Genomic DNA, 22,617 nt, shown 5'->3' on the forward strand with positions numbered 1-22,617 from the left:
CGGATTCTCTCCCGGTTCGGTAAAGTTTTGTACGAACCGAATTAAACCGAAAACCGATTCATCCGAACCGAATTAACCGCAAGCCTAAATAGTAAATACTAGTTGTGTTCGCTCGGTGGCTGCTCTCACTTTCCATCGTCTCTACCAGGTGAAATCTCTTTGCAATTTTTTGGACTAATTCGATCCAAGTAAGATTTTTTCGTACTGAGAATCGTGTCTTTCATCAAGGGTTGGCTTTAATTTTTGTTATTCGGGAATCTTTCCTTGATTGCTCACCACCTGCTCGGCGAATTTCCTCAATAGAAACCATACTCTGTTTTTTTTCTCTCGTGGATATTGGTTAGTTATCATCTGAATTTTGAACCTTTTTTCAGTATGGCAGAAGTGAGTCTTGGTATGCTTATAGACATTGTGGACGAGGAGTGGATGAGGGACACTCTCCCTGATGATGGTGAACCTACCTTCCCTCTCGAGATCATTTTTTTTTTCATCAGATTAATTGTTTGTGTGTTATTTATTTATTGATTGTTTGTTTGCAGATCTCCCATTGCCTCCAGTGCTTGCTGTTAGGACTGATGATACCGAAGAAACCAGTATGTTTTCTTTCCCCTTTGGTTTGTTTTGCTTTATTTATTACACAGTCTAAAAACTGCTACCTTCAATTCACCATGTTGGTGCATAAGATACTGAGATCTTGAAATGTCATAAGGAAACCAATGGACACATAGTGGAATATACATTGAGAGAAACTTTGAGCTTTAGGGCTTTCTCCTACGACTAAAGCATTTGCGATTGTTTCAGATCAGGAAACTCAGCAAGTAGATGGAGAAGCTTGGCATGATCTTGCACTGGATACCCAGTAATAAAGCCAGTGGAAACTTTTTAATAGAAACTCCTACTTGCATCTATCTCCTTTTATTGTGTATGATCAGAACTTGTAAGCTTTGTATGTTAAGACAATTATTGCTTCACTTCCATTAATAAAACTCTCTTGGATTTCCCTTTTTGTTGGATTGAATAAATTTGCTTCTTCCTGCTGAAATGTGACCCTTTTGCTGTTGTGTCTTGCTATCATACCATTCAATCTGAGAATGAATTCAGATATCTAGTTTGGATATTCCAATGTGACACATCTCTAACAAATGGTCATTGTCATATAACTCCATGCCAAAGACTGAAGTTCGTGTTCATCCTAGTCTTACTGTTGATGATGTCCTCACAGGCAGAGACTTTTGTCTTATCGAGTTTCAACTTTAGATGGCAAGACATTAACAATACTAACATGAACTTACTACGCTACCCGTCATAGTCATGTCAATTATTAGATTTCGAGCCATATTTTATAATTTTGATATTTAAATGAAGAAATAATATTTTAAAAAAGAAATTTGTGTCAGTGTCAAAGTATACTACTTTCTTTTAAAAATAGTTGACTTTACAAATTAACACATTCCTTAATTTTTGTAACAATTCTTTTGCAAATGGAAAAAGTGGTGTTAAAGTTGTGACTCTATACATATCAAACCGTCACTTAAATTTATTTAGTTTATCTTGGATTCAGAGATCATGATCCATTTTAATCCCATGGTTATTATTTAACTCAAAAGTATAATTGATATATATACACTAGATAAAAATATATATATTTATACTTCTGTTTAATTGAAGTTGAATGGAAGAAAAAGTTGGGTTGGAGTGCGTTATGTAAGAAAGTGCCGACTAGATGAGTGAGGACTACGGTGCGAGGTAGTTAGCTAAACATTAATAACCTTAATCTTCTGTGAGGATCGACTATACTTTATTTATTAAACTTCATCAAAAGGTTTTCTCCGATTTATCTAATAGTATGTGTTATATGCAGATTTGTATATATTGATATGTATATTATTTGTTGAAATGTTAAATCTGTTGATGAATAAATAAAATTTACAGCCAAAACAGTTACAGTCTAGTTGTAATAGAAGGTTTAGAACTGTTCTGGAAGTACAAAAAAAAAACTGTTCTGGATTTGATTTCTACTGTTAACTACATTCCTAATGTGAACGTGATTAGACGAATATAAGACTACGTATTAAGTTATAATTTAATAAATTTGAGACTGGATTTTTCATCGATACCAGTTTTTGGGGAATTAGCTGGATTTTAGCTTTGACACTTTTGATATTTTAGTACAAATAGTTCAACCCAATCTATACCAATTAATTTTAAGTTGAAAGCTATGTAACTTGACAGTTTAAGTTCCACTAATTAGTCATGCCATAATATTACATTGTATAATAACCAACTAAAATGCATATTGACAAAAAACACACACATCCATAACTATTTTGTAACTTGAAAAAACTCTATGTTTTATTACCACACTCATTGCCGGTTAATGTTTTATAAAACTGGAGAACAAATGGGCTGTTATGTGGTTCAAGGTTAAGAAATGATCATTTAAATTATAGTACATATACCTTTATTTCAAAGAATATTACTGAAAATAAAGTTGGAAATAGTTTATAATATTGAAGATTGAAAACGGATTGGAAGCGGGTTAGAAGCCATAGTTCTACAGCTTTTCCTCAGGACAGGACAGAGCCTGCCCAATCAAAACAACATATAAGAGCACATGAGGATCTTGAGTATCCATATAAATCGTATCTCAAATATACAATCTAACATTAGGTATTTTTGTCAATACTGCCCTCTTTAACTAGTAGTTAGTGTTCAAATAACTTTTTCTTTTAGATTCGAATTGGTGCTTCACTTACTCTATAAACTAAGCCAGCTAGTATCCACAAGATCCAAAATCGTTTCCGCTAATAATCTAGTATCATAAAAGAGTTCAAATTATTAATTAACCAAAGTAGAATATAGTCATTAACTTTGCCATACTCTCTCGTTGATGTTAAAATAAAACAGTGAAAGAAGCTTTATATAATGATTTGGACCTCACTCATGAATACTCTCGAAGTTCTTTTGTAACATACAGGTTATATAGAGATTCATAGTTGATTTTGTTTGTTATTAATAGCACTATTATATTTCTTATTTTAAGTCGGTAGAAAGAATTAATATTCAACTAAAAGACATTACTCAGATCATTTACTTCGGATTCACGTTAGTTAACTCAAATGGTCAACTAGTCAAAAGGGTCAAAAGTCAGCCAGGGATGACTCTTTGCTAAACAATTTATTTTCGAAAATAGGACCCATTCACATTAAGATCGATTCATTCAGATGCACCTTAACATATGTCATCTACGCAATTTCACCTTTTTCTTAAACTGTTACTTTTTGTGTATATATCATTTTACATACAAAAATCGCAACACGTTAAACACGCTCATCAAAGTTTAACATACATTAATATAAAGTAAAAATAATTTAAGTAACCTTATATTTTATTATTTATTTTTGATGATAAAATAAATAGTAACTTTCTATTATGAAAATATGTATTATTCAATAACTTTTTTATGTGAAGCTAAATGGATAGCATAACCACATTAACTAGAAGCTAAATGGTTAGAAGGAGATAAACCATACTTGACTAGCTAGTCTTGAACTCGTATCAATTAAAATAGATAAAACTGGAAAGGAATTGTCCGCAGTCCGCACAGATTAATTGCAGCAAGGAGCAGCAACCATATAAAGACAACCCAATCTCTAGTATTAATGGAATCATGTAAGGTATAAACTTCATTTAAAAGCGGAATAAAATGTTCTAACACTTGTGATTTTATGTCTGCATGCGATAGGTAAATGTTCAACTCATTTACCTAGAAAAACAAAGGAATGAAGAATGTTCATGCCCCACCTAATTTGTTGCTTCATGTTCGTACTCTGAAACAATCAAAAGTCGTTATCTGAGTAGCTGTCAAAATCGAATTTATTCAGGGACTTTGTAATCGAGCGAAAAAAAAAAAGGATTTGAGATGCCAACACATTCCAAATTTTATCTACTGTTATGTATGTGAAACTAAATTACATTGTTCTTGGACACCTATAGGATATAGACCTATGCTTTCGGCATATTTTTATATCCAAAAAAGATATCTATTTATATGCTATACTGCATTTATTCTTGAGGATTAGTCTAAACTCTAAACATATCTATAAATCTAGGATATCTCAAGTTAAATAAAACTGACCAAAACGAACAACAAAAGGTAATTTTCAAAAAACAAACAATAAAAATAGGTCTGAAGGCAGTTCAGAAAACGGTTCCAACACTGAATCGATAACCAAAGATCTGACTCGATATTCCGAACCCCCGATATTCCGAACCCCGGTCAAATACGCTCTGAATACAACTCTCCTATCAACATGAGATGGTTTTCACATATTTTGACTCTTATATTGTGATAATTGATTTTTTATTTTATTATTTAAGCACTTTGCCCTTCCTAATATTTTAAACATATTGTCTTATTTTCCTACCACCCTCCGATCATCAAGCGGCCAAATTACAAATCCTATTTGACCAAAATTTTCCTTCTCTCTCTCTCTTTTACTGCAAAACTCATTAGTTAAAAACTAAATGTATACCTTCTTTTTATTTCTACCTAGTGTGCGGCACAACAATTAAGATGTATTTGATCTGCATTTGAAATAACTTATATTAAAATATATATATATATATATGTTATTCAAAAGTAAATTTTAAAAACTCTTATAAAATATAATGTTATTTCACTTGTAAATTAAAAATGAAAAATATTGGAAATATTTTAATTTAAAATTTTAGTGATTTTAAAGTATTTGGATAAAGTTTTTTTAAATTTAAAAATATAAAATTAAAGATCATAATTTTAGATTGTAGAGTAGCTGATTAAAATCATAGTAGCTTTCCCAATTCAACCAATATTATCTAAAATCTCACTGAATATCAAATCATTTCAAAATACACAAGTCAATGCTTCTTTTCGCCTGTTTGCAACTCCTTTTTCAATTTTTTTTGCACATTTTCATATTTTTATTATGTAACTTAAACATTAGAGAATCATCACAAACTAATTAACAATAGCCTGACTATGTATAAATAGGAGGTGGTGTTATATGATTTATCATGTTCAATATATGATATATATATCAATATGGGTTACTTGAATAGTATATCTTATAGCATTATATATTGAAAAAATAATATTATATAGATTGCTCTCGAACCATCCAGTCGAACTCTACATAATCAATTTAGACAACGGGAAACTATCTTCATCTTTTCTTCGCTTATATTTTTTTTCATACCTAGGAGCTTGATCTTTACCGTGTTGGATAATTCCAAGCTTATGGAAACTTAACATATTATTAGATGTTTAATATGTTAAGATAAACACAATAAGGAAACCGAGAAATAGGAAAAGGAAGTTTCTATTTAGGTTAGGTTGTGTTTTCCATATCCCACATGTTAAAGGGAATTGTCTTTCATATAAATATAGGTCTAATGGAGAGGTGTTCCATATGATCTAAGTGAAACATATTGAGAGCTTTAGTTTTGAGTAGTTTCTAAAGCTAATAAGAAAAGTTGTTCTTATAACTCTTTGTGTTTCAAAAGAGATCTGAATTGGTATCAGAGCCAGGTTGGAGACTCGATCTAAGCTTAAGTTGTAGCTTAAGATCCTGGTGCTTGTGAACAAGAGATCGCGACGGCAAGATGGCTGACGTGACTAGGGCTCCACGCACGAAGGACTTTGGATCTACATCCATCCAATGTCCGATGTTGTCATCGACAAACTACACAGTTTGGTCGATGAGGATGAAGGTTCTACTACGTGTTCATGAAGTGTGGGATACAATCGAACCCGGTTCAGATGATCAAAAGAAGAACGATGTTGCGATAGCTCTTTTGTTTCAATCTGTTCCAGAGACTTTGATTCTCCAGGTGGGAGAACAAACCGCATCAAAAGAGATCTGGAACGCCATCAAGTCGCGACACCTAGGAGCTGATCGTGTAAGGGAGGCGAGACTTCAGACGTTGATGGCGGAGTTTGACAGGTTGAAGATGGATGATTCAGATACGGTCGATGACTTCGCGGGGAAGATATCGGGCCTATCATCCAAAGCAACCTCATTGGGAGAAAACATAGAAGAATCCAAGATGGTCAAGAAGTTCTTGAAGGGTCTTCCAAGACACAAGTATATCCAGATCGTAGCATCACTTGAGCAAGTCCTAGATCTCAACTCGACGGGGTTTGAAGACATAGTTGGAAGGCTTAAGGCGTACGAGGAGCGTGTAGGAGAAGAAACTCAGAAAGAAGACCAAGGGAAGCTGATGTTTTCGAACAATGAAGAGCATAGTCAGAGGGGCTATGAGAATTCCCGTGGTAGAGGAAGAGGACGGAACGGTAGAGGCAGAGGTCGAGGTAGGTCACACAACCAAAACCGTGCGTCACACACCGAAGATAACAACTCGAAGAAGAATCGTTCAAAGCTGATATGTTGGAGATGTGACAAGCCTGGTCACTACGCAACTGTTTGTCCCGAAAAGACAGAGAAGAATCAAGAAACCAACCTAAACGAGACAGAAGAGGCTGATGCACTTTATGTACACGAGGTGGTGTTTTTGAACGAAGATAAGGTGATTCCGAAGAATCTTGATATCGACAAAGGCAATGCAAGTGTCTGGTATTTGGATAATGGAGCGAGCAATCACATGACAGGAAACAAGGAGTTCTTTTCGAGTTTGAATCTCAACACCAAAGGGAAGGTGAAGTTTGGTGATGGATCGTGTGCTGACATTGTAGGAAAGGGTGTGGTTACTTTTGTGTGCAAGACTGGAGAGAAGAAGGCACTCAAAGACATATACTACATACCCGATCTGAAGCACAATATATTGAGTCTTGGGCAAGCAACAGAGAACGGATGTGAGGTTAACATGAAAGATGTCTACTTAACGCTCACAGATTCGCATGGAAGGTTGCTAGTTCGTGTGACAAGATCTCCAAACCGTCTCTACAAGACCCCTATGGAGATCAGCTACCCGGAGTGTTTACATGTCAGGGACGTAGATGCTACATGGAGGTGGCATGCTCGACTAGGACATATAAGCTATGGAGTGATGAATAACATGGTAAGGAAGGAGATGGTCGTAGGAATGCCGTGTGTAACACATGAAGAAAGCGTGTGTGACGCATGTCTCGCAGGGAAGCAGATCAGACAGTCATTCCCGACCAAAGCCATGTTTCGTGCGACAAAGCCATTAGAGTTATTGCATGGAGATTTGTGTGGACCAATCACACCACCAACGCCTGCAAATAATAAGTATGTCTTTGTCTTGATCGATGACTTCTCTAGGTATATGTGGGTTATGCTATTGAAGGAGAAGAGTGAGGTATTCGATCGATTCAAAAGGTTTAAAGAGAGTGTAGAGAAGCAGACCGGGTCAACCATCAAAACCTTTCGCACCGATAGAGGAGGAGAGTTTACCTCAGCTGAGTTCAATCTATTCTGTGAAGAGAATGAACTTAAAAGGCACCTAACCGCGCCTTACACACCTCAACAAAACGGTGTTGTGGAGAGGAGAAACCGAACCTTGATGGGAATGACAAGAAGTATGCTGAAGGCAATGAAGATGCCGAACTACTTGTGGGGTGAAGCTGTACGACATTCAACTTACCTCATAAACAGAGTTCCTACAAAGGCCTTGAAGAATCAGACGCCATACGAGTGCCTTACATCGAGGAAACCAAATATCAAGCACCTGAGGATATTCGGTTGTGTAGCTCATGCGAAAATCACTGGTCCTTATCTGAAGAAGTTGGATGAGAGATCAAAGAGTATGGTCAACCTTGGAACTGAGCCGGGTTCCAAAGCCTACAGACTCTATGATCTAGACACAAGGAAGGTGATGGTGAGTAGAGATGTGATTTTTGATGAAGAGAAAGCTTGGGACTGGGCGTCTACAACAAACCAAGCTGATTGTGAACCGAGCATGCTTAAACTTCCACATGAGGGTGATATAGAAGAAGGTAATGATCAAGGTGAGGATCATGAACAGGAAGCTATAAACCAAGATGAGGAAGAAGAAGAAGATGCGGATCACAATGCAAACCAAAACGGTGGAGGTCAACCGCTGGTGACCAGACAAGGCCGAACCATAACAAAACCAAGATATCTCGATGATTATGTGTTACTTGCAGATCAAGAAAGTGCAATGCTGTTGCTCACAGTGGATGGCGAGCCAGAGAACTATTTTGAAGCTGAACACGTACGAGAATGGGTTGAAGCGATGGTGGCCGAGTTGGAGTCTATCACAAGAAACAAGACATGGGAACTTGTGGATAGACCGGCTGGAGTGAAACCCATAGGGTTGAAGTGGATCTTCAAGATCAAGAGAAAGGCGGATGGTACAGTGAGCAAGTATAAGGCGAGACTTGTGGCAAAAGGCTATGTACAAAGAGAAGGAATAGATTTCGACGAAGTGTTTGCACCAGTGGCAAGACTTGAAACCATTCGGCTCTTAATAGCCCTCGCAGCAACGAACGGTTGGGAGATACATCACATGGACGTGAAGACCGCTTTCTTGAATGGAGATCTAAAGGAGTTAGTGTATGTAACTCAACCTGAAGGTTTCGAAAAGAAAGGAGAAGAGGATCGAGTGTATGTGTTACACAAGGCTCTGTATGGGTTACGCCAGGCACCCAGGGCATGGAATGTAAAACTCGATCAGGTTCTCAAGGAGATGAGATTTGAGAAGTGCACGAAGGAACCATCAGTGTACTGCAAGATTCAAGGAGCAGACGGAATCAGAATAAAGCAAGAGAGGTATGCTCAAGGAATCCTGTGTGACACAAAGATGGAAGTGTGTAACACGACTCACATAGGAGTGTGCAACACGGTTCAAGGAATCCTGTGTGACACAAAGACGGAAGTGTGTAACACGACTCACGTAGGAATGTGCAACATGACTCACGGAGGAGTGTGTGACACAAAGGTGGAAGCGTGTGACACAACGCACGTACCAATGGAGTCAAGGTTCTCAAAGGCTGAAGATGAACCAGAGATAAATCAGTTGGGTGTTGAGCAGAAGGCCGACATCCTTCCCAGAGCTCACGTACGCAAGATGGCGGATGTGACCAGAGTTTTCATCGCAGTGAGCTTCAGCCACAAGACTCATCGCAACTTAAGTGAAGAGGTCATGAGAAGGTTCTACAAGAACTGGGCCGATTCTAAGAAGAAGCGGTACGGAAGCAAGGAGAGCATCCGGTCTAACCTTGAGAAAGATGTGAATCCAATGGGTGGATTCGTACACCGTGGTGTGGTGGATGATGATTACTTGATGATTAAGTTCAAGCAAATGAGGAGCTTAATCGGAGTTCAAGAAATTGATCTCCCTAATTCAAGTTGGAATTAAGGGGGTGAATGTTGGATAATTCCAAGCTTGTGGAAACTTAACATATTATTAGATGTTTAATAGGTTAAGATAAACACAATAAGGAAACCTAGAAATAGGAAAAGGAAGTTTCTATTTAGGTTAGGTTGTGTTTTCCATATCCCACATGTTAAAGGGAATTGTCTTTCATATAAATATAGGTCTAATGGAGAGGTGTTCCATATGATCTAAGTGAAACATATTGAGAGCTTTAGTTTTGAGTAGTTTCTAAAGCTAATAAGAAAAGTTGTTCTTATAACTCTTTGTGTTTCAAAAGAGATCTGATACCGCTAATGATCTGACAAAATCAGCACTGTATCACTCAAACTTTGTTATGCTGTTATAAAGCTTTAGTTAATCAAATGATTGTTCAATACCCTAAATAAATAAATAATTTGGCTTTAACCACCTTCTTGTCTATCTATATATATTATTATTTGTAAAATGATTTTTTTCATTCGAGCTCTTATGTTAAAAGTTAAACAGGTTAATATTGTTACTACTCTTAATAAATAAAATATATAAATTAGTCACAAAATCAAAACGAATTTTAATTTGTTGATTAGATAAGTGATTAAAATTAGCAATAATAATTATCTAAAATATAAAAATAGATTTTAAAATAAAAGATAATTTTTATATATATTGTGTTGTTATCTGAAAAAACATTTTAATGAATAAAGTTAAAATTTTAAAAACATAAAATACATACCTAAATATTAATCACGTATAATTTTTATTTTATATAATTGAAAAGAGAATATTAAGTGATTTTAAGAGTTATTTATGTATGGTAAATATAGTGTACAAATAATTTTTCAAAAAAATTATAACACATAAGAATGTTCAAATGAAAATATAAATAATAATAATTTTCAAAAAAAAATTGCACCACGTAAAAATTTTCAAATGAAAACATAAATAATAATTTATCCTTATAATCTTTTAATTAGTAATGCATATATTACTAAGTAATTATAAAATGTTTATGTCCGCATGGGTGGGTGAAACACCTAGTTTTATAATATATATAGCAAAAAAATATCATTTCAGTGAGATTGATCCCAGTTCCATTTTCTATATAAATGGTTCAAGCATGTGAGTGAAAACACACACACAAAACACGCTAAACATATAAACACATTGCGTATTGAATCATTGATTAGCACATAACACATGGCTAACTTAAAATTTTTGCTGTGTTTGTTCCTGATCTGTGTTACGTTGTCGCTGTCATCAGCATCTCGGCCAATGCAGCAGCGGTTTGCAAACGCAGAGGGAAAGAAAGGAGGGCGTATGATGAGAGAAGCTGAAAAAGTGTTGAAAGCTAATATGGAGAAGCTAATGGAGAGGGGCTTTAGCGAGTCCAAGAGACTTAGTCCTGGAGGTCCTGATCCTCGTCATCACTAAGTACTACGTACGTACCCTCGTATATTTAAATTTGCAGGGATGTGTTTTCTTTTCTTGATCTTGAACCGGTTTAGAAGAAAACATATTAATCCGCTTTGTACGCAGCCTTGTTTGTTCGTTCGGTGTAACCAAAATAAATTGTGATGTTCGTTACACGTTTTATGAATTGTGCATGCTTTACGTACTCTATACATTCTACAATATACAATAGTCTACTAGGATCGGATTATATCATGTTTGTATGAAAAGAAAGTACAAATAAATAGTATGAAAAGTGAGACTGAAATAATTTAATTTATCATGTTTGTATTCTATAATGGCTCGTGTATACGATTTAAAATTAAGTTTGAAAAAGTATAGATTATTTATGGACGACAACATAATCCGGAATTTTGACATAATTTCTCAGCAGAGCTCGAAGAGTTTGTAGACTCAAGAGGCGTTTTCATGTTTTTTCTTACTGCATTTCGAATCATCAACTCAAACGCTGATCATTTGGCCAAGAGTGCTACATCTTTTATGGGATTTGTTTTTTTTTTATTAGATATTCCGTTGCTTACCCAATCCACTTCATATCTAAAGATATGAACACATAAAAAATAACCAGCAATAAAAGTAATGACTACTCCCTCCGTTTCAAAATACATGAAGTTTTAAGATTGTGCACAACTTTTAAGAAACTTGTTTTTTATATTAAAGATATCATTAAAATATAAATTAAAAGTTATTTAACCAAACACAAAACAGACAACAAAATATCATTGGTTACACAGTTTTTGATAAAGTAAAAAAGTGCATTGATATAAGAAAACATCATCTATTTTGAAACATCAAAAACTCTCTAAAACATTATCTATTTTGAAACGGAGGGAGTATTAAGTTGATTAATCCAAATAAATAAACGCTTATAATTTCGTTACTAGATCCACTAAAACTTGCAGGTGTGTGTATTGTGTAAATAAAGAGTATGAAACTGTGTAATACAAGAGATCACGTATCTTGTTACAAAACATATGAATCAAAGTAACTTACAAAATCATTGAAAAAAAATCAACTGTCTATAGGAAGAGGGTACCTACAAAACCTCTCATTAGTCATACACATAAAGAATCTCTCATAAGCTGAAGCCATCTGAGTAGCTGTAAACATTGAAATAGCATAATCCTTACAAGCTTTCCCCTTCATCTCCAAAACCCTAGACCCATCACTTACAACAGAGTCCAACGTCTCAACAAGAGACCTCACGTTTGGAGAAAACGTATACCCAAAACGCTCGTCCACAACCACCGTCCCAACAATGCTCGGGTAGTTCGGCGCCACAACAGGTTTCCCACACTGCATTGCCTCAATGATCGTCAAGTCGAGCCCTTGAGGTCTCAACGTTGGATTCACAAACACATCCAAAGCGTTGTAGAAACCAGAGAGCTCTTCAGGCTCTAAAGACCCCAGAACCCTAACGTGTTCACCAAGCTCCGCGTATCTTTTCCCCCAAGGACCAGATCCAGCCACAAGGAGGTACACTTGAGGGTGCGTTTTAGCGATCAAAGCAAACGCTTCGTACAGAAGTGGATGTCCTTTGTCTCTCACCAAACGTCCAGACACACCCATCACAATAACTGTCCCATTACCTTCCGGAACACCGTGTTTCGCCCTAAACCTAGCTCCAGCTTCAGGGGAGTACACGAACTTAGTCTGGTCAACGCCGTTGACTATCACATGAACGTTTCTCTTAGGAAGCTGGTAGATGTTAACAAGAACCTCACGCGCGCTGTTGCTTATGCAAATGTGCTGTTTATAAGCCGGGAAGAATCTGATTTCATCGACGAGTCTAGGCATTGTGTGATCAAGATCGGAGATAGGATGCTCATTCGAGTAATAAAGCTCTTCAAAAAGCTTAGAATGCATAATCTCGTACCAAATGCCATGCCATGTCACAGCCACGTCACCTTTAGGCACCATCTTGACTCGCCAATGAGGAAGAGCAACGCTCTCCGTGTGAACATAGTCGAAAGGATGATCTACACCGTTGATTCTGTGGAAGATCTCGAAGGCATGAGAGATGTTAAGTGCACCGTTTTCGTTTGGGGCAAAGTAGATGTGTAGATCTCCTTTGTTGTAATACTCTTCTTGGTTTTCATAACGGTTACTTCTGTCGGAAGAAACCGTGAAGACGTGAACCTCGTGGCCTCTTGAGGCAAGAGAAGTGTAGAGAGTGTATGCGTGACGCTCCATGCCTCCAGGGATCGAACCAACGGGCCATGATTTGCAGAAGACAGCGAGTTTTAGCTTCTCGGAGATTGGTCCGAAAGAGAGTTTGTTCCAAGGGGATGTTAGGTCTCGAAGATCTCCAGCGAAGGGAGGATTTTCCGTCGAAGAAGTCAACGGAGAGTGATCTAACTGTGAGAAGATGTAGTAAGAAGTACAGAAGATGAGTAGTAATATAATGGTTGTTGTGAATCTGAAAGGAAGTGAAGAAGATGTATAAACTGTTCTTGAAGAATGATTCTTGAAAGCCATTTTCTTGGTTTACTCTTTTTTGTTATTGTTGTTGTGTGTGTGTGTAAATCTGATTGCACGTATTAAAGATGATTCTTTGCTTAAAATTCGGATCTTTCTCGAATTTAATTTCAGAGTTCGAGTTTCCATGGAATTGCACATGGCTTAGCTACTTTTATATGATTTCTTATAAGTCAAATCTCTTTGTGTGTTAAGTCCATGGGTTGAAAGCAGTTTAATGGTTTAACTAAATGTGCAGTTAATGCTTTTACAATACGTACATAGATTTTGAGTTAAAAAATGATTTATTAAATCTTTAAAAAAAAAAAGCGATTTAAAATAGTGAATACATAGAATCGTTAGACATAAATTTTGGTAACCTAAATAAAATATCATTTGTAAAAAATTGTCTACATAATAGTTTTTATTTTGTAATAAAATAATAATCAATTAAGAAAATAAAAGTCAAATCTCTTTAAATAAACTGGGATTCTTTATATACTAAAGTACAAGTCAATTGGCCAATAAAAATCTGACACATGTTTTTGTTTTCAGAAAATAAAATTAATTAAAAATAATTTCTAAATTTCATTTTTTTGAAACTGAAAAAAAAAATTGAATCCCTAAATTTTCTCCTACGGTCAAGCCACTATCATCACTTTCAAATTCCAAAAAAAAAATTGTGTCGTTTATAATCGAAAACCATATCACGGTTTCAAAGTGTGTCTGCTTTCTTTACCATCCTTTCTTCATTTTTTTCTCTGTGTTTGAGGATAGTAGAAAATTTATATACAAGTTTATGTTTTGCCTTTCAAACTTTAATTTTCTTCCATTTACAACTAAAGCTCTCTCATTCTTTTTAATTCTTTATGATTCAGTTTGAAGATGGTACTTGAATTTACTCGAGCTTCAAAGCATTCTTCAAACAAGAAAGGAAAACTCAAGGGTTTCGTCAGCAATTTAGGTAACAATACGTATATCTTCTAATATCAATCTTCTATATGCATATTGACTTATTGAGTATTGACAAACTGATTTATTATGGTCTACTTTTTTTACAAATATCTTTTCTTATAATAGAACATATTCAACTACTATTTTACAAATGTGTAATTATGAGTCTATTATACAGAAAGTGGAGATTTTATATATGGTTTGTCTTAACCTTGAACTTCTAGGTTAGTGATAAGTGATGACTGCAGAAAAATGCGATGGAGAAGAATAACAAAATACAAGTTCAACCAGAAAATCCTAAATGTGTTCTTTTTTTTTTATATTTAGTTAGGCATTTATCTTTGTACAAGGCTTACGATTTCAAAACCTTTGAAAGAATAGTTTGAATAAAAGTCTAATGTTTTATATTTTATTTTAGTTTCACTTTATTTTTATTATAATAAAAAATAAATATACTTATATTTTAAAGAAGACTTATATACAAATCAAATACAAAAAATGTTGTATCAAATGTAGTAATTATATTATTATTTTTTGTAAAATAGTAATTATATTATTATGTTTTGGTATTTACAAATTATCATTTTCTACAAAAGTTGCTTCCAAACATGTATCTCTTTTTGTAAAAACTTATAATAATTGGTTTGCCTTTCTAACTGTTTTGTTTCAATGTAACAAGTATATTTTTGTTCTTTTTCACGTCTAATTTAGGTTTACATTTTATCCAGCTCAAAAATATGACTAAAATAATATTTAGTTTTGATAAAATAAAACAGAACACTAGAAGTTTATCAAAATAAAACAATATAAATGCAACCAAAAACTTCTCCGTGCGTAGACGCACGGGATTAATACTAGTTTATGAATAAACCGGGGACAAGCATCTGATTTTTCTTTCCAGTTAGTTCCGGTTTGTTATTTATCCGAGACACGTAAGCGTTATTGCATTATTCACACTTTACTTTACACACGTGGACGAAAGTTTAGAGCGCGTGTGTCTCTGTCTATGCTATTCTCGCGACTCCTCACAGTTGCTTCGTAGGACTTTGTTATCCGTTCAGACTTCAGAGAATTAGTCAACATGACAGTGAAGTTTCCAAGGCGAAGTATAAACAGAGCGACACTGACATCAAAAGCCGAAAACGACCCAAGCCCACCATGTCGGCGAGGCAGGACAGGCCGTTGAGTTCGCTTGGGTCAAGAGAATAATCATCACCAGATGACGACGATAAGCCTGAGCTCATTTACGGAGCTTGAAGTCAGGAACTTGAAGCGGAAACTAATATTTGAGCTTGAAAAAGTTAGAAGCTTGATCAAGCGAGCTAAAAATATCGTCGGAGGCTTTGGTCTCGAGCTCGCGGAGACTCCAGTGCCTGACAAGAAGCTGAAAACAGTAAACAAAGGTACAGTCCAGATTCTAAAGAACTGCAACAGTTTTGCTGATGAAACATAAGCTCGGATGGATTTTCAACACGCCAGTGGATGGGGCTAAGCTGGTTTACATGATTACCTTACCACACTATCGTTAATATGGATTTGGGGACAGTGAAGAGTAAGTTGAGTAAGAGTTGTTACACGTCACCCTTGAAGTTTGCTGAAGACGTGAGACTTACTTTTAACAATGCGATGCTGTATAACCCTGTGGGGGCATGATGTGCATAGTATGGCTGAGTTTTTGTTGAACATGTTTGAAGAGAAATGGAGGCCGCTTATAACACAGTTTGAGTCTCTTAATAGGAGGCAACAACAAGAAGCTCCTGTTTAAACAAACCCTCATTGGGTAGAGCCATTACCATTACAAACATCCTATAGTTGAAAATAGGACTCTTAACTTTATTTTATGTTTGTTAAATTCCATTAACATTTGATGATGATGATGATGATGATGATGATATGTATATAAATGCAACTCTCTCAACACACATGAAATTGTATACTCCCTCTGTTTTTAATTATAAGTAGTTTTACTTAAAAGCACAAATATTTAGAAAGTTATTATCTAAAAAAATATATCATTTAATCAATTAATTTAACCAATTATAAAAAACTTAATATTATTTTATTGGTCACACAATATCCAATAAATGAAAAAGGTGCATTGAAATATGTAAACTACTTATATTGTGAAACAAACTCTTTTTGCTAAAACTACCTACATTTAAAAACAGAGGGAGTATTTTATTGTGTGGAACTTTGTATTGATCCTGTTGGATTTCATTGAACTTCGCTACAATATTTATTTCTTACTTTCACTTTACCGTAACATTGTGTTCTGCCGCAGTCCACATTGTGAAGAAATAAATACCTTGCTAGCTCTCTAAATATAAAAATTTCATTGATCTTAGAGGTAATGAATGCACCTCCTGCTTCCCTGTTTAGATTCAGTGATTGAGAACTGTCCACCATCTCTTGAACATTATGGTTTTATTTTCCCGACTGCCTAGGTATCTAGGGAGAGGATGTAAAGGACAAGGCAGAACGTTACAGACCGAACTTATATTCAAAACCATGGTAGTTGAACCAGTTACAATGTCTGTAGGAGAGTTGGAATCCGATATAGCTGGTGATTTTCTCCAACCTGGTTACTTTCAGTGGCTAATTGTGTATCAAATTTTCTTACCTTTCTGATATTCCTATCTGGAGAACCGGGAAACCTCATACGTCACTCTGCTATAGAACACCTTCACAAGTGAATCAAGTTAGAAGTTGTTCTTATCATTCCCAGTCTCAACTGATTCCTCCTGACAGGCTTCAGAGTGATCTCCCTCTTACAAAATTTTCAAACATTGGTTCCACTTGAGATCACATGAAGAGTCTGTTTGAAGATGATAACGATTTGACAGAAACTCATCATGGAAACAAAGCTTTCCAAGGAGTACATGAAGAACATTGACTACTAATACCAAACAAACATCAATATTTTTCTTCTCATTCTTGAAGTCTACGGATAAGTTGTTACAAAAAGCTTCAAAACATAACTGAATCGCTCTATGGAGTTTAATTTTACCAAACCTATGATGAGCATGGAACCTAAAGACGATGTTATGCCAATACAATACATTACATTACAAGTGTATGCATAACATGCAAATGCATACACAGTTTCCAAAAGCCATCACCCTCTTTCTACTCTCTGCCCTGTAACAAACAGATATGGTTTCAGACCATTAGTGTTCAGAATCATATCTAAAAGTACAAAGAAAAGGTAGAGATCAAGGGTTTACATTTTCTCAGATTATCCAAATGAATCGCGGCATTTCACAGAACCACAGTTACACTGCCTCTTTCCATGTAAAAGGCTCCCATCTCTGGACTCAGATGTAAGGGAGACTCCATAATCATAAGTCAGTTCAGCCATTGGAGGAATGTGACGAATGGCAAAGAAGGCAATGTGGACAACCGGTTCACCATTTCCTTCAGAAATAACTGGCTGCCACAGAACGTTGGGGGAGCAGCTATGGTTCATGAACCGAGCTACATTTCCAAAACTCTTAGCACTGATCAGGAGCGGTGCTGGGAGATTAAACTCCTCAGAGAGTTCATCTGAAGGATCCTCATCTACTAACGCAGGCTCATAGTTCCATTTAAACGAGTTATAAACACGCGATGTGTCAAAGACATACTCATCCTCTTCTTGGTCCATTCTAAGTGTTTCTTGGTCTTTGACCTCACCAGCATATTCACATATGAAAGAACCAGCACGAATGGGATCCCACGACCGTAAACCCCAACCACGGTTCGCCGTCTTAAACACCTCCATCCGGAACTTAAGTCCTGTCTGAATCACTTTGTTTTTGCAACCGGCGTTACACGGACAGGTTGAACCACATTCATATACCATTGGCCTCCTGGAAACAAGCATAACGCCGTTAAGGTAAGGAAGATCGCCACCGTTCATTCTGATGCAAGAGCAGTTTAGATCTCCCGGCGCACACGAGCCACGGCAGGAGCAACCAGTTGCTGTGTTCTGCTGGGTTATTCTAAAGGCTTCAGAGTGTTTGAGAGTGGAGATGTAAGTAAAATAAGAAGGCCCCTTCTCATCATCAAAGTCATTCACAAGGGAAACAGGTTTGCTCTCAACACCTGAAGTGATATCCGGAAGTATAAGTCCTCTTCTTGGAGTCATCAAACCTTCTTTCCACTTATGAACAGCTTTCCAGAACCCAAAAGCAGGTGGCTGACCTGGCACTCTCACCAATCTATACTTAAACGTGTTGCAGCCAGACTTGCCTTTCTCCACCCATGACTCCGAGATTGTATAAAGCCCATCGTAAATATAGATCTTCCCCGTTTTACTAGCTGGATCCTCTTCTCCTCTGATAACTCTAACTCCATTCCCTTTCCTCAAGCTTCTCTCTAACGCAAGATTCCCTCTCTCAAGCTTCTGATCAGACGCTTGTTTGTTCTTGTCTGCATTCCCTCCTTGTCCGCTGTAGATTAAAGACTCAGGATCCTGGGCCTCGCCGTCATAGCGTCCGGCTGAAACAATGCTGGTAGCTAGAGGCTCCTCATCTGCACCTGCTGCTTTGCTCGTTATGTAGTCAATGCCGGCCATTGTCTGCATGTGGAGACCCACTAAGCACATCTCTATCCGTGAAAAGAAGATATCTCCAACTTCGATTCCTGGAACCGTTCCAACTCTCTTTTTCATGTTTGTCCTCACCCCGTTGCTCATCAAAGAGCCTGCTGCTTTAGCGGTCGCGGCCTTTGCGTACTCCACTTGACTGAGACGCCTCCTAACAGCATCAAAACGCATCAGCACGGTGCTTACTAAGTCCACATTGCCGTCTTCTCGCTCTGCTGCACTGATCCCGCTGTCGAAAACTCCACTGAAACGCTTCACAACCTGAACATCCAAAGTAGGCTCTTGGGGGACTGTCTTGTCTTTTTTCTTGGCGTTGCCGCTTCCCTTAGGACGACCTCTTTTAGCTCCGGTTGAGCTGCTAGGGCCGTTTGATGCAGTGGTAGTGGGAGATCTGTATGATTGAAGAGGTGGAACAAACGATGGAGGAGGTGTGTACTGAGTCTGGTTGAGATCTGGAGTGTCTTGTGTAGGTGGTTGTGATCCAAATGGGAAGAAAGGTGAGTAGCCTGTAGAAGAAGGGCCAAAAGGTGGAACTCCAACAAAGGGTGGACCTTGATTGCCATTTGGAAAAACAGGTTTTAGACTTCTCAGTGGTTTAACATCTAGCACTATAGACTTGTCATAATGGTTAGGATTTGGAACTCCTTCCATTGCTAAAACTCCTGTCAAAAATGAGACCAACATTTGGGTTAAAGAGCATTGACAAAGCTTAGATTATTATTAGCATATGAATAAAGTATGATGAAATAAATATCACAGCATTTTACTGCATAGCCCCTCTAGAACAACACCTTGCAGTGACCTTGTGGGTTATATATACTCTTTGCAGTACTAAAAGCAGAAAAAAAAAAGTTATAAGGAAATGCAAAAGAATCCATTTAAGAGCAACCTTAGGTTCAATAAAAGTCCCTAGAAGAATCGAAAACCCAAAAAAATGCAAACTTTGCTATATTTTGTAGACCGAGCAGCTATGGTTCATGAACCGAGCTACATTTCCAAAACTCTTAGCACTGATCAGGAGCGGTGCTGGGAGATTAAACTCCTCAGAGAGTTCATCTGAAGGATCCTCATCTACTAACGCAGGCTCATAGTTCCATTTAAACGAGTTATAAACACGCGATGTGTCAAAGACATACTCATCCTCTTCTTGGTCCATTCTAAGTGTTTCTTGGTCTTTGACCTCACCAGCATATTCACATATGAAAGAACCAGCACGAATGGGATCCCACGACCGTAAACCCCAACCACGGTTCGCCGTCTTAAACACCTCCATCCGGAACTTAAGTCCTGTCTGAATCACTTTGTTTTTGCAACCGGCGTTACACGGACAGGTTGAACCACATTCATATACCATTGGCCTCCTGGAAACAAGCATAACGCCGTTAAGGTAAGGAAGATCGCCACCGTTCATTCTGATGCAAGAGCAGTTTAGATCTCCCGGCGCACACGAGCCACGGCAGGAGCAACCAGTTGCTGTGTTCTGCTGGGTTATTCTAAAGGCTTCAGAGTGTTTGAGAGTGGAGATGTAAGTAAAATAAGAAGGCCCCTTCTCATCATCAAAGTCATTCACAAGGGAAACAGGTTTGCTCTCAACACCTGAAGTGATATCCGGAAGTATAAGTCCTCTTCTTGGAGTCATCAAACCTTCTTTCCACTTATGAACAGCTTTCCAGAACCCAAAAGCAGGTGGCTGACCTGGCACTCTCACCAATCTATACTTAAACGTGTTGCAGCCAGACTTGCCTTTCTCCACCCATGACTCCGAGATTGTATAAAGCCCATCGTAAATATAGATCTTCCCCGTTTTACTAGCTGGATCCTCTTCTCCTCTGATAACTCTAACTCCATTCCCTTTCCTCAAGCTTCTCTCTAACGCAAGATTCCCTCTCTCAAGCTTCTGATCAGACGCTTGTTTGTTCTTGTCTGCATTCCCTCCTTGTCCGCTGTAGATTAAAGACTCAGGATCCTGGGCCTCGCCGTCATAGCGTCCGGCTGAAACAATGCTGGTAGCTAGAGGCTCCTCATCTGCACCTGCTGCTTTGCTCGTTATGTAGTCAATGCCGGCCATTGTCTGCATGTGGAGACCCACTAAGCACATCTCTATCCGTGAAAAGAAGATATCTCCAACTTCGATTCCTGGAACCGTTCCAACTCTCTTTTTCATGTTTGTCCTCACCCCGTTGCTCATCAAAGAGCCTGCTGCTTTAGCGGTCGCGGCCTTTGCGTACTCCACTTGACTGAGACGCCTCCTAACAGCATCAAAACGCATCAGCACGGTGCTTACTAAGTCCACATTGCCGTCTTCTCGCTCTGCTGCACTGATCCCGCTGTCGAAAACTCCACTGAAACGCTTCACAACCTGAACATCCAAAGTAGGCTCTTGGGGGACTGTCTTGTCTTTTTTCTTGGCGTTGCCGCTTCCCTTAGGACGACCTCTTTTAGCTCCGGTTGAGCTGCTAGGGCCGTTTGATGCAGTGGTAGTGGGAGATCTGTATGATTGAAGAGGTGGAACAAACGATGGAGGAGGTGTGTACTGAGTCTGGTTGAGATCTGGAGTGTCTTGTGTAGGTGGTTGTGATCCAAATGGGAAGAAAGGTGAGTAGCCTGTAGAAGAAGGGCCAAAAGGTGGAACTCCAACAAAGGGTGGACCTTGATTGCCATTTGGAAAAACAGGTTTTAGACTTCTCAGTGGTTTAACATCTAGCACTATAGACTTGTCATAATGGTTAGGATTTGGAACTCCTTCCATTGCTAAAACTCCTGTCAAAAATGAGACCAACATTTGGGTTAAAGAGCATTGACAAAGCTTAGATTATTATTAGCATATGAATAAAGTATGATGAAATAAATATCACAGCATTTTACTGCATAGCCCCTCTAGAACAACACCTTGCAGTGACCTTGTGGGTTATATATACTCTTTGCAGTACTAAAAGCAGAAAAAAAAAAGTTATAAGGAAATGCAAAAGAATCCATTTAAGAGCAACCTTAGGTTCAATAAAAGTCCCTAGAAGAATCGAAAACCCAAAAAAAATGCAAACTTTGCTATATTTTGTAGACCCCCCCCCCCCCCCCCCCCCCCCCCAAGATGAAAATGTAAAGGGCATTTCCATAAAACCTAAAATGTACAATTCCAAACAACAACACCATTGTGCCCTAGGACATAAAAAAAAAAGCTTGCTTTTTGCCCATCAAGATCCGTAAAGGGCATAAAGGAGCATGGCGTAGCTACACCAACCCTTAATCGAACACCAAAACATACTAATTTCAGATTCACCAGCGGAAAAAAAAATTGAAAACTTTATCAACAGTGAAACATTCATTTAATTCATACTCAAGATTTCAACTTACAAAATGGAAAGAAGAAACACGACACTAGATTTTAAACCACCAACCTCACGAAGATGAGAAATTTGAATTTGGGCTCCCTGAAATTAGGCGAGAGAGAGAGATAACAGAGACGAGTTTTGACGATAGATAGAGAGAGAGAGAGAGAGAGAGAGAGAGAGAGTGAAAGAGATGTCTTTCTTTATTGTATTTTTCAGACAAATGCTCAGATGAAATAAAGCAGGAGACGTTAGTCTTACAGAGAATTCAATCCGTTAGATTCTCATTTGCGTCATCTGTATCGTCCAAAACACTTCAGGGCCTTGAAACACACAAACCTTTCGTTCTTCGTGTTGTTATTGTCGCCATTTCTTTTCTTTTTTTTTTTATTATTAAATTTTCTATCCAACTATTTACCAATGCAAGATTAAGCACAAGAATCCAAAAAAAAAATTAAAATGTTCTTTTTTTTTCTTCCAAAGAAA

At 37.4% G+C, this 22,617-nt stretch overlaps 5 protein-coding genes across 6 annotated transcripts; 2 read left to right on the plus strand and 3 right to left on the minus strand.

The window, feature by feature from the left end:
- The first annotated feature begins 6 nt into the window (after window positions 1-6).
- Window positions 7-1,005, plus strand: LOC103830766 (anaphase-promoting complex subunit 13). 2 transcript variants are annotated; one of them, XM_009106580.3, is made up of 4 exons: window positions 7-148; window positions 375-451; window positions 540-593; window positions 802-1,005. In XM_009106580.3, the coding sequence occupies exons 2-4, from the start codon at window positions 376-378 to the stop codon at window positions 861-863; spliced, it is 192 nt and encodes a 63-aa protein (XP_009104828.1). In that variant the 5' UTR covers window positions 7-148; window position 375; the 3' UTR covers window positions 864-1,005. The 2 variants fall into 2 exon arrangements, with proteins under 2 accessions (XP_009104828.1, XP_009104829.1); XM_009106581.3 differs by having other exon boundaries at window positions 65-188.
- A 9,485-nt stretch (window positions 1,006-10,490) lies between these two features.
- Window positions 10,491-11,281, plus strand: LOC108869118 (CLAVATA3/ESR (CLE)-related protein 1-like). The gene has a single exon (XM_033275266.1). It carries the CDS (start codon window positions 10,537-10,539, stop codon window positions 10,768-10,770), a length of 234 nt encoding a protein of 77 aa, XP_033131157.1. The 5' UTR covers window positions 10,491-10,536; the 3' UTR covers window positions 10,771-11,281.
- Window positions 11,282-11,528: 247 nt separating this feature from the next.
- LOC103830767 (D-inositol 3-phosphate glycosyltransferase) lies at window positions 11,529-16,869 on the minus strand. Its single transcript, XM_033275259.1, has one exon. The coding sequence runs from the start codon at window positions 13,285-13,287 to the stop codon at window positions 11,821-11,823; it is 1,467 nt and encodes a 488-aa protein (XP_033131150.1). The 5' UTR covers window positions 13,288-16,869; the 3' UTR covers window positions 11,529-11,820.
- A 258-nt stretch (window positions 16,870-17,127) lies between these two features.
- On the minus strand, window positions 17,128-19,634 carry LOC103831449 (histone-lysine N-methyltransferase, H3 lysine-9 specific SUVH3). Its single transcript, XM_033275255.1, has 2 exons — window positions 17,445-19,634; window positions 17,128-17,358 (listed from the first exon to the last, which is right to left on the minus strand). The coding sequence occupies exon 1, from the start codon at window positions 19,487-19,489 to the stop codon at window positions 17,456-17,458; it is 2,034 nt and encodes a 677-aa protein (XP_033131146.1). The 5' UTR covers window positions 19,490-19,634; the 3' UTR covers window positions 17,128-17,358; window positions 17,445-17,455.
- A 32-nt stretch (window positions 19,635-19,666) lies between these two features.
- On the minus strand, window positions 19,667-22,437 carry LOC117126646 (histone-lysine N-methyltransferase, H3 lysine-9 specific SUVH3-like). Its single transcript, XM_033275256.1, has 2 exons — window positions 22,201-22,437; window positions 19,667-21,565 (listed from the first exon to the last, which is right to left on the minus strand). The coding sequence occupies exon 2, from the start codon at window positions 21,552-21,554 to the stop codon at window positions 19,752-19,754; it is 1,803 nt and encodes a 600-aa protein (XP_033131147.1). The 5' UTR covers window positions 21,555-21,565; window positions 22,201-22,437; the 3' UTR covers window positions 19,667-19,751.
- Window positions 22,438-22,617: the final 180 nt, after the last annotated feature.

The sequence above is a fragment of the Brassica rapa genome, chromosome A07 (genome assembly GCF_000309985.2).
Source record: "Brassica rapa cultivar Chiifu-401-42 chromosome A07, CAAS_Brap_v3.01, whole genome shotgun sequence".
NCBI classification, from domain to species: domain Eukaryota; kingdom Viridiplantae; phylum Streptophyta; class Magnoliopsida; order Brassicales; family Brassicaceae; genus Brassica; species Brassica rapa.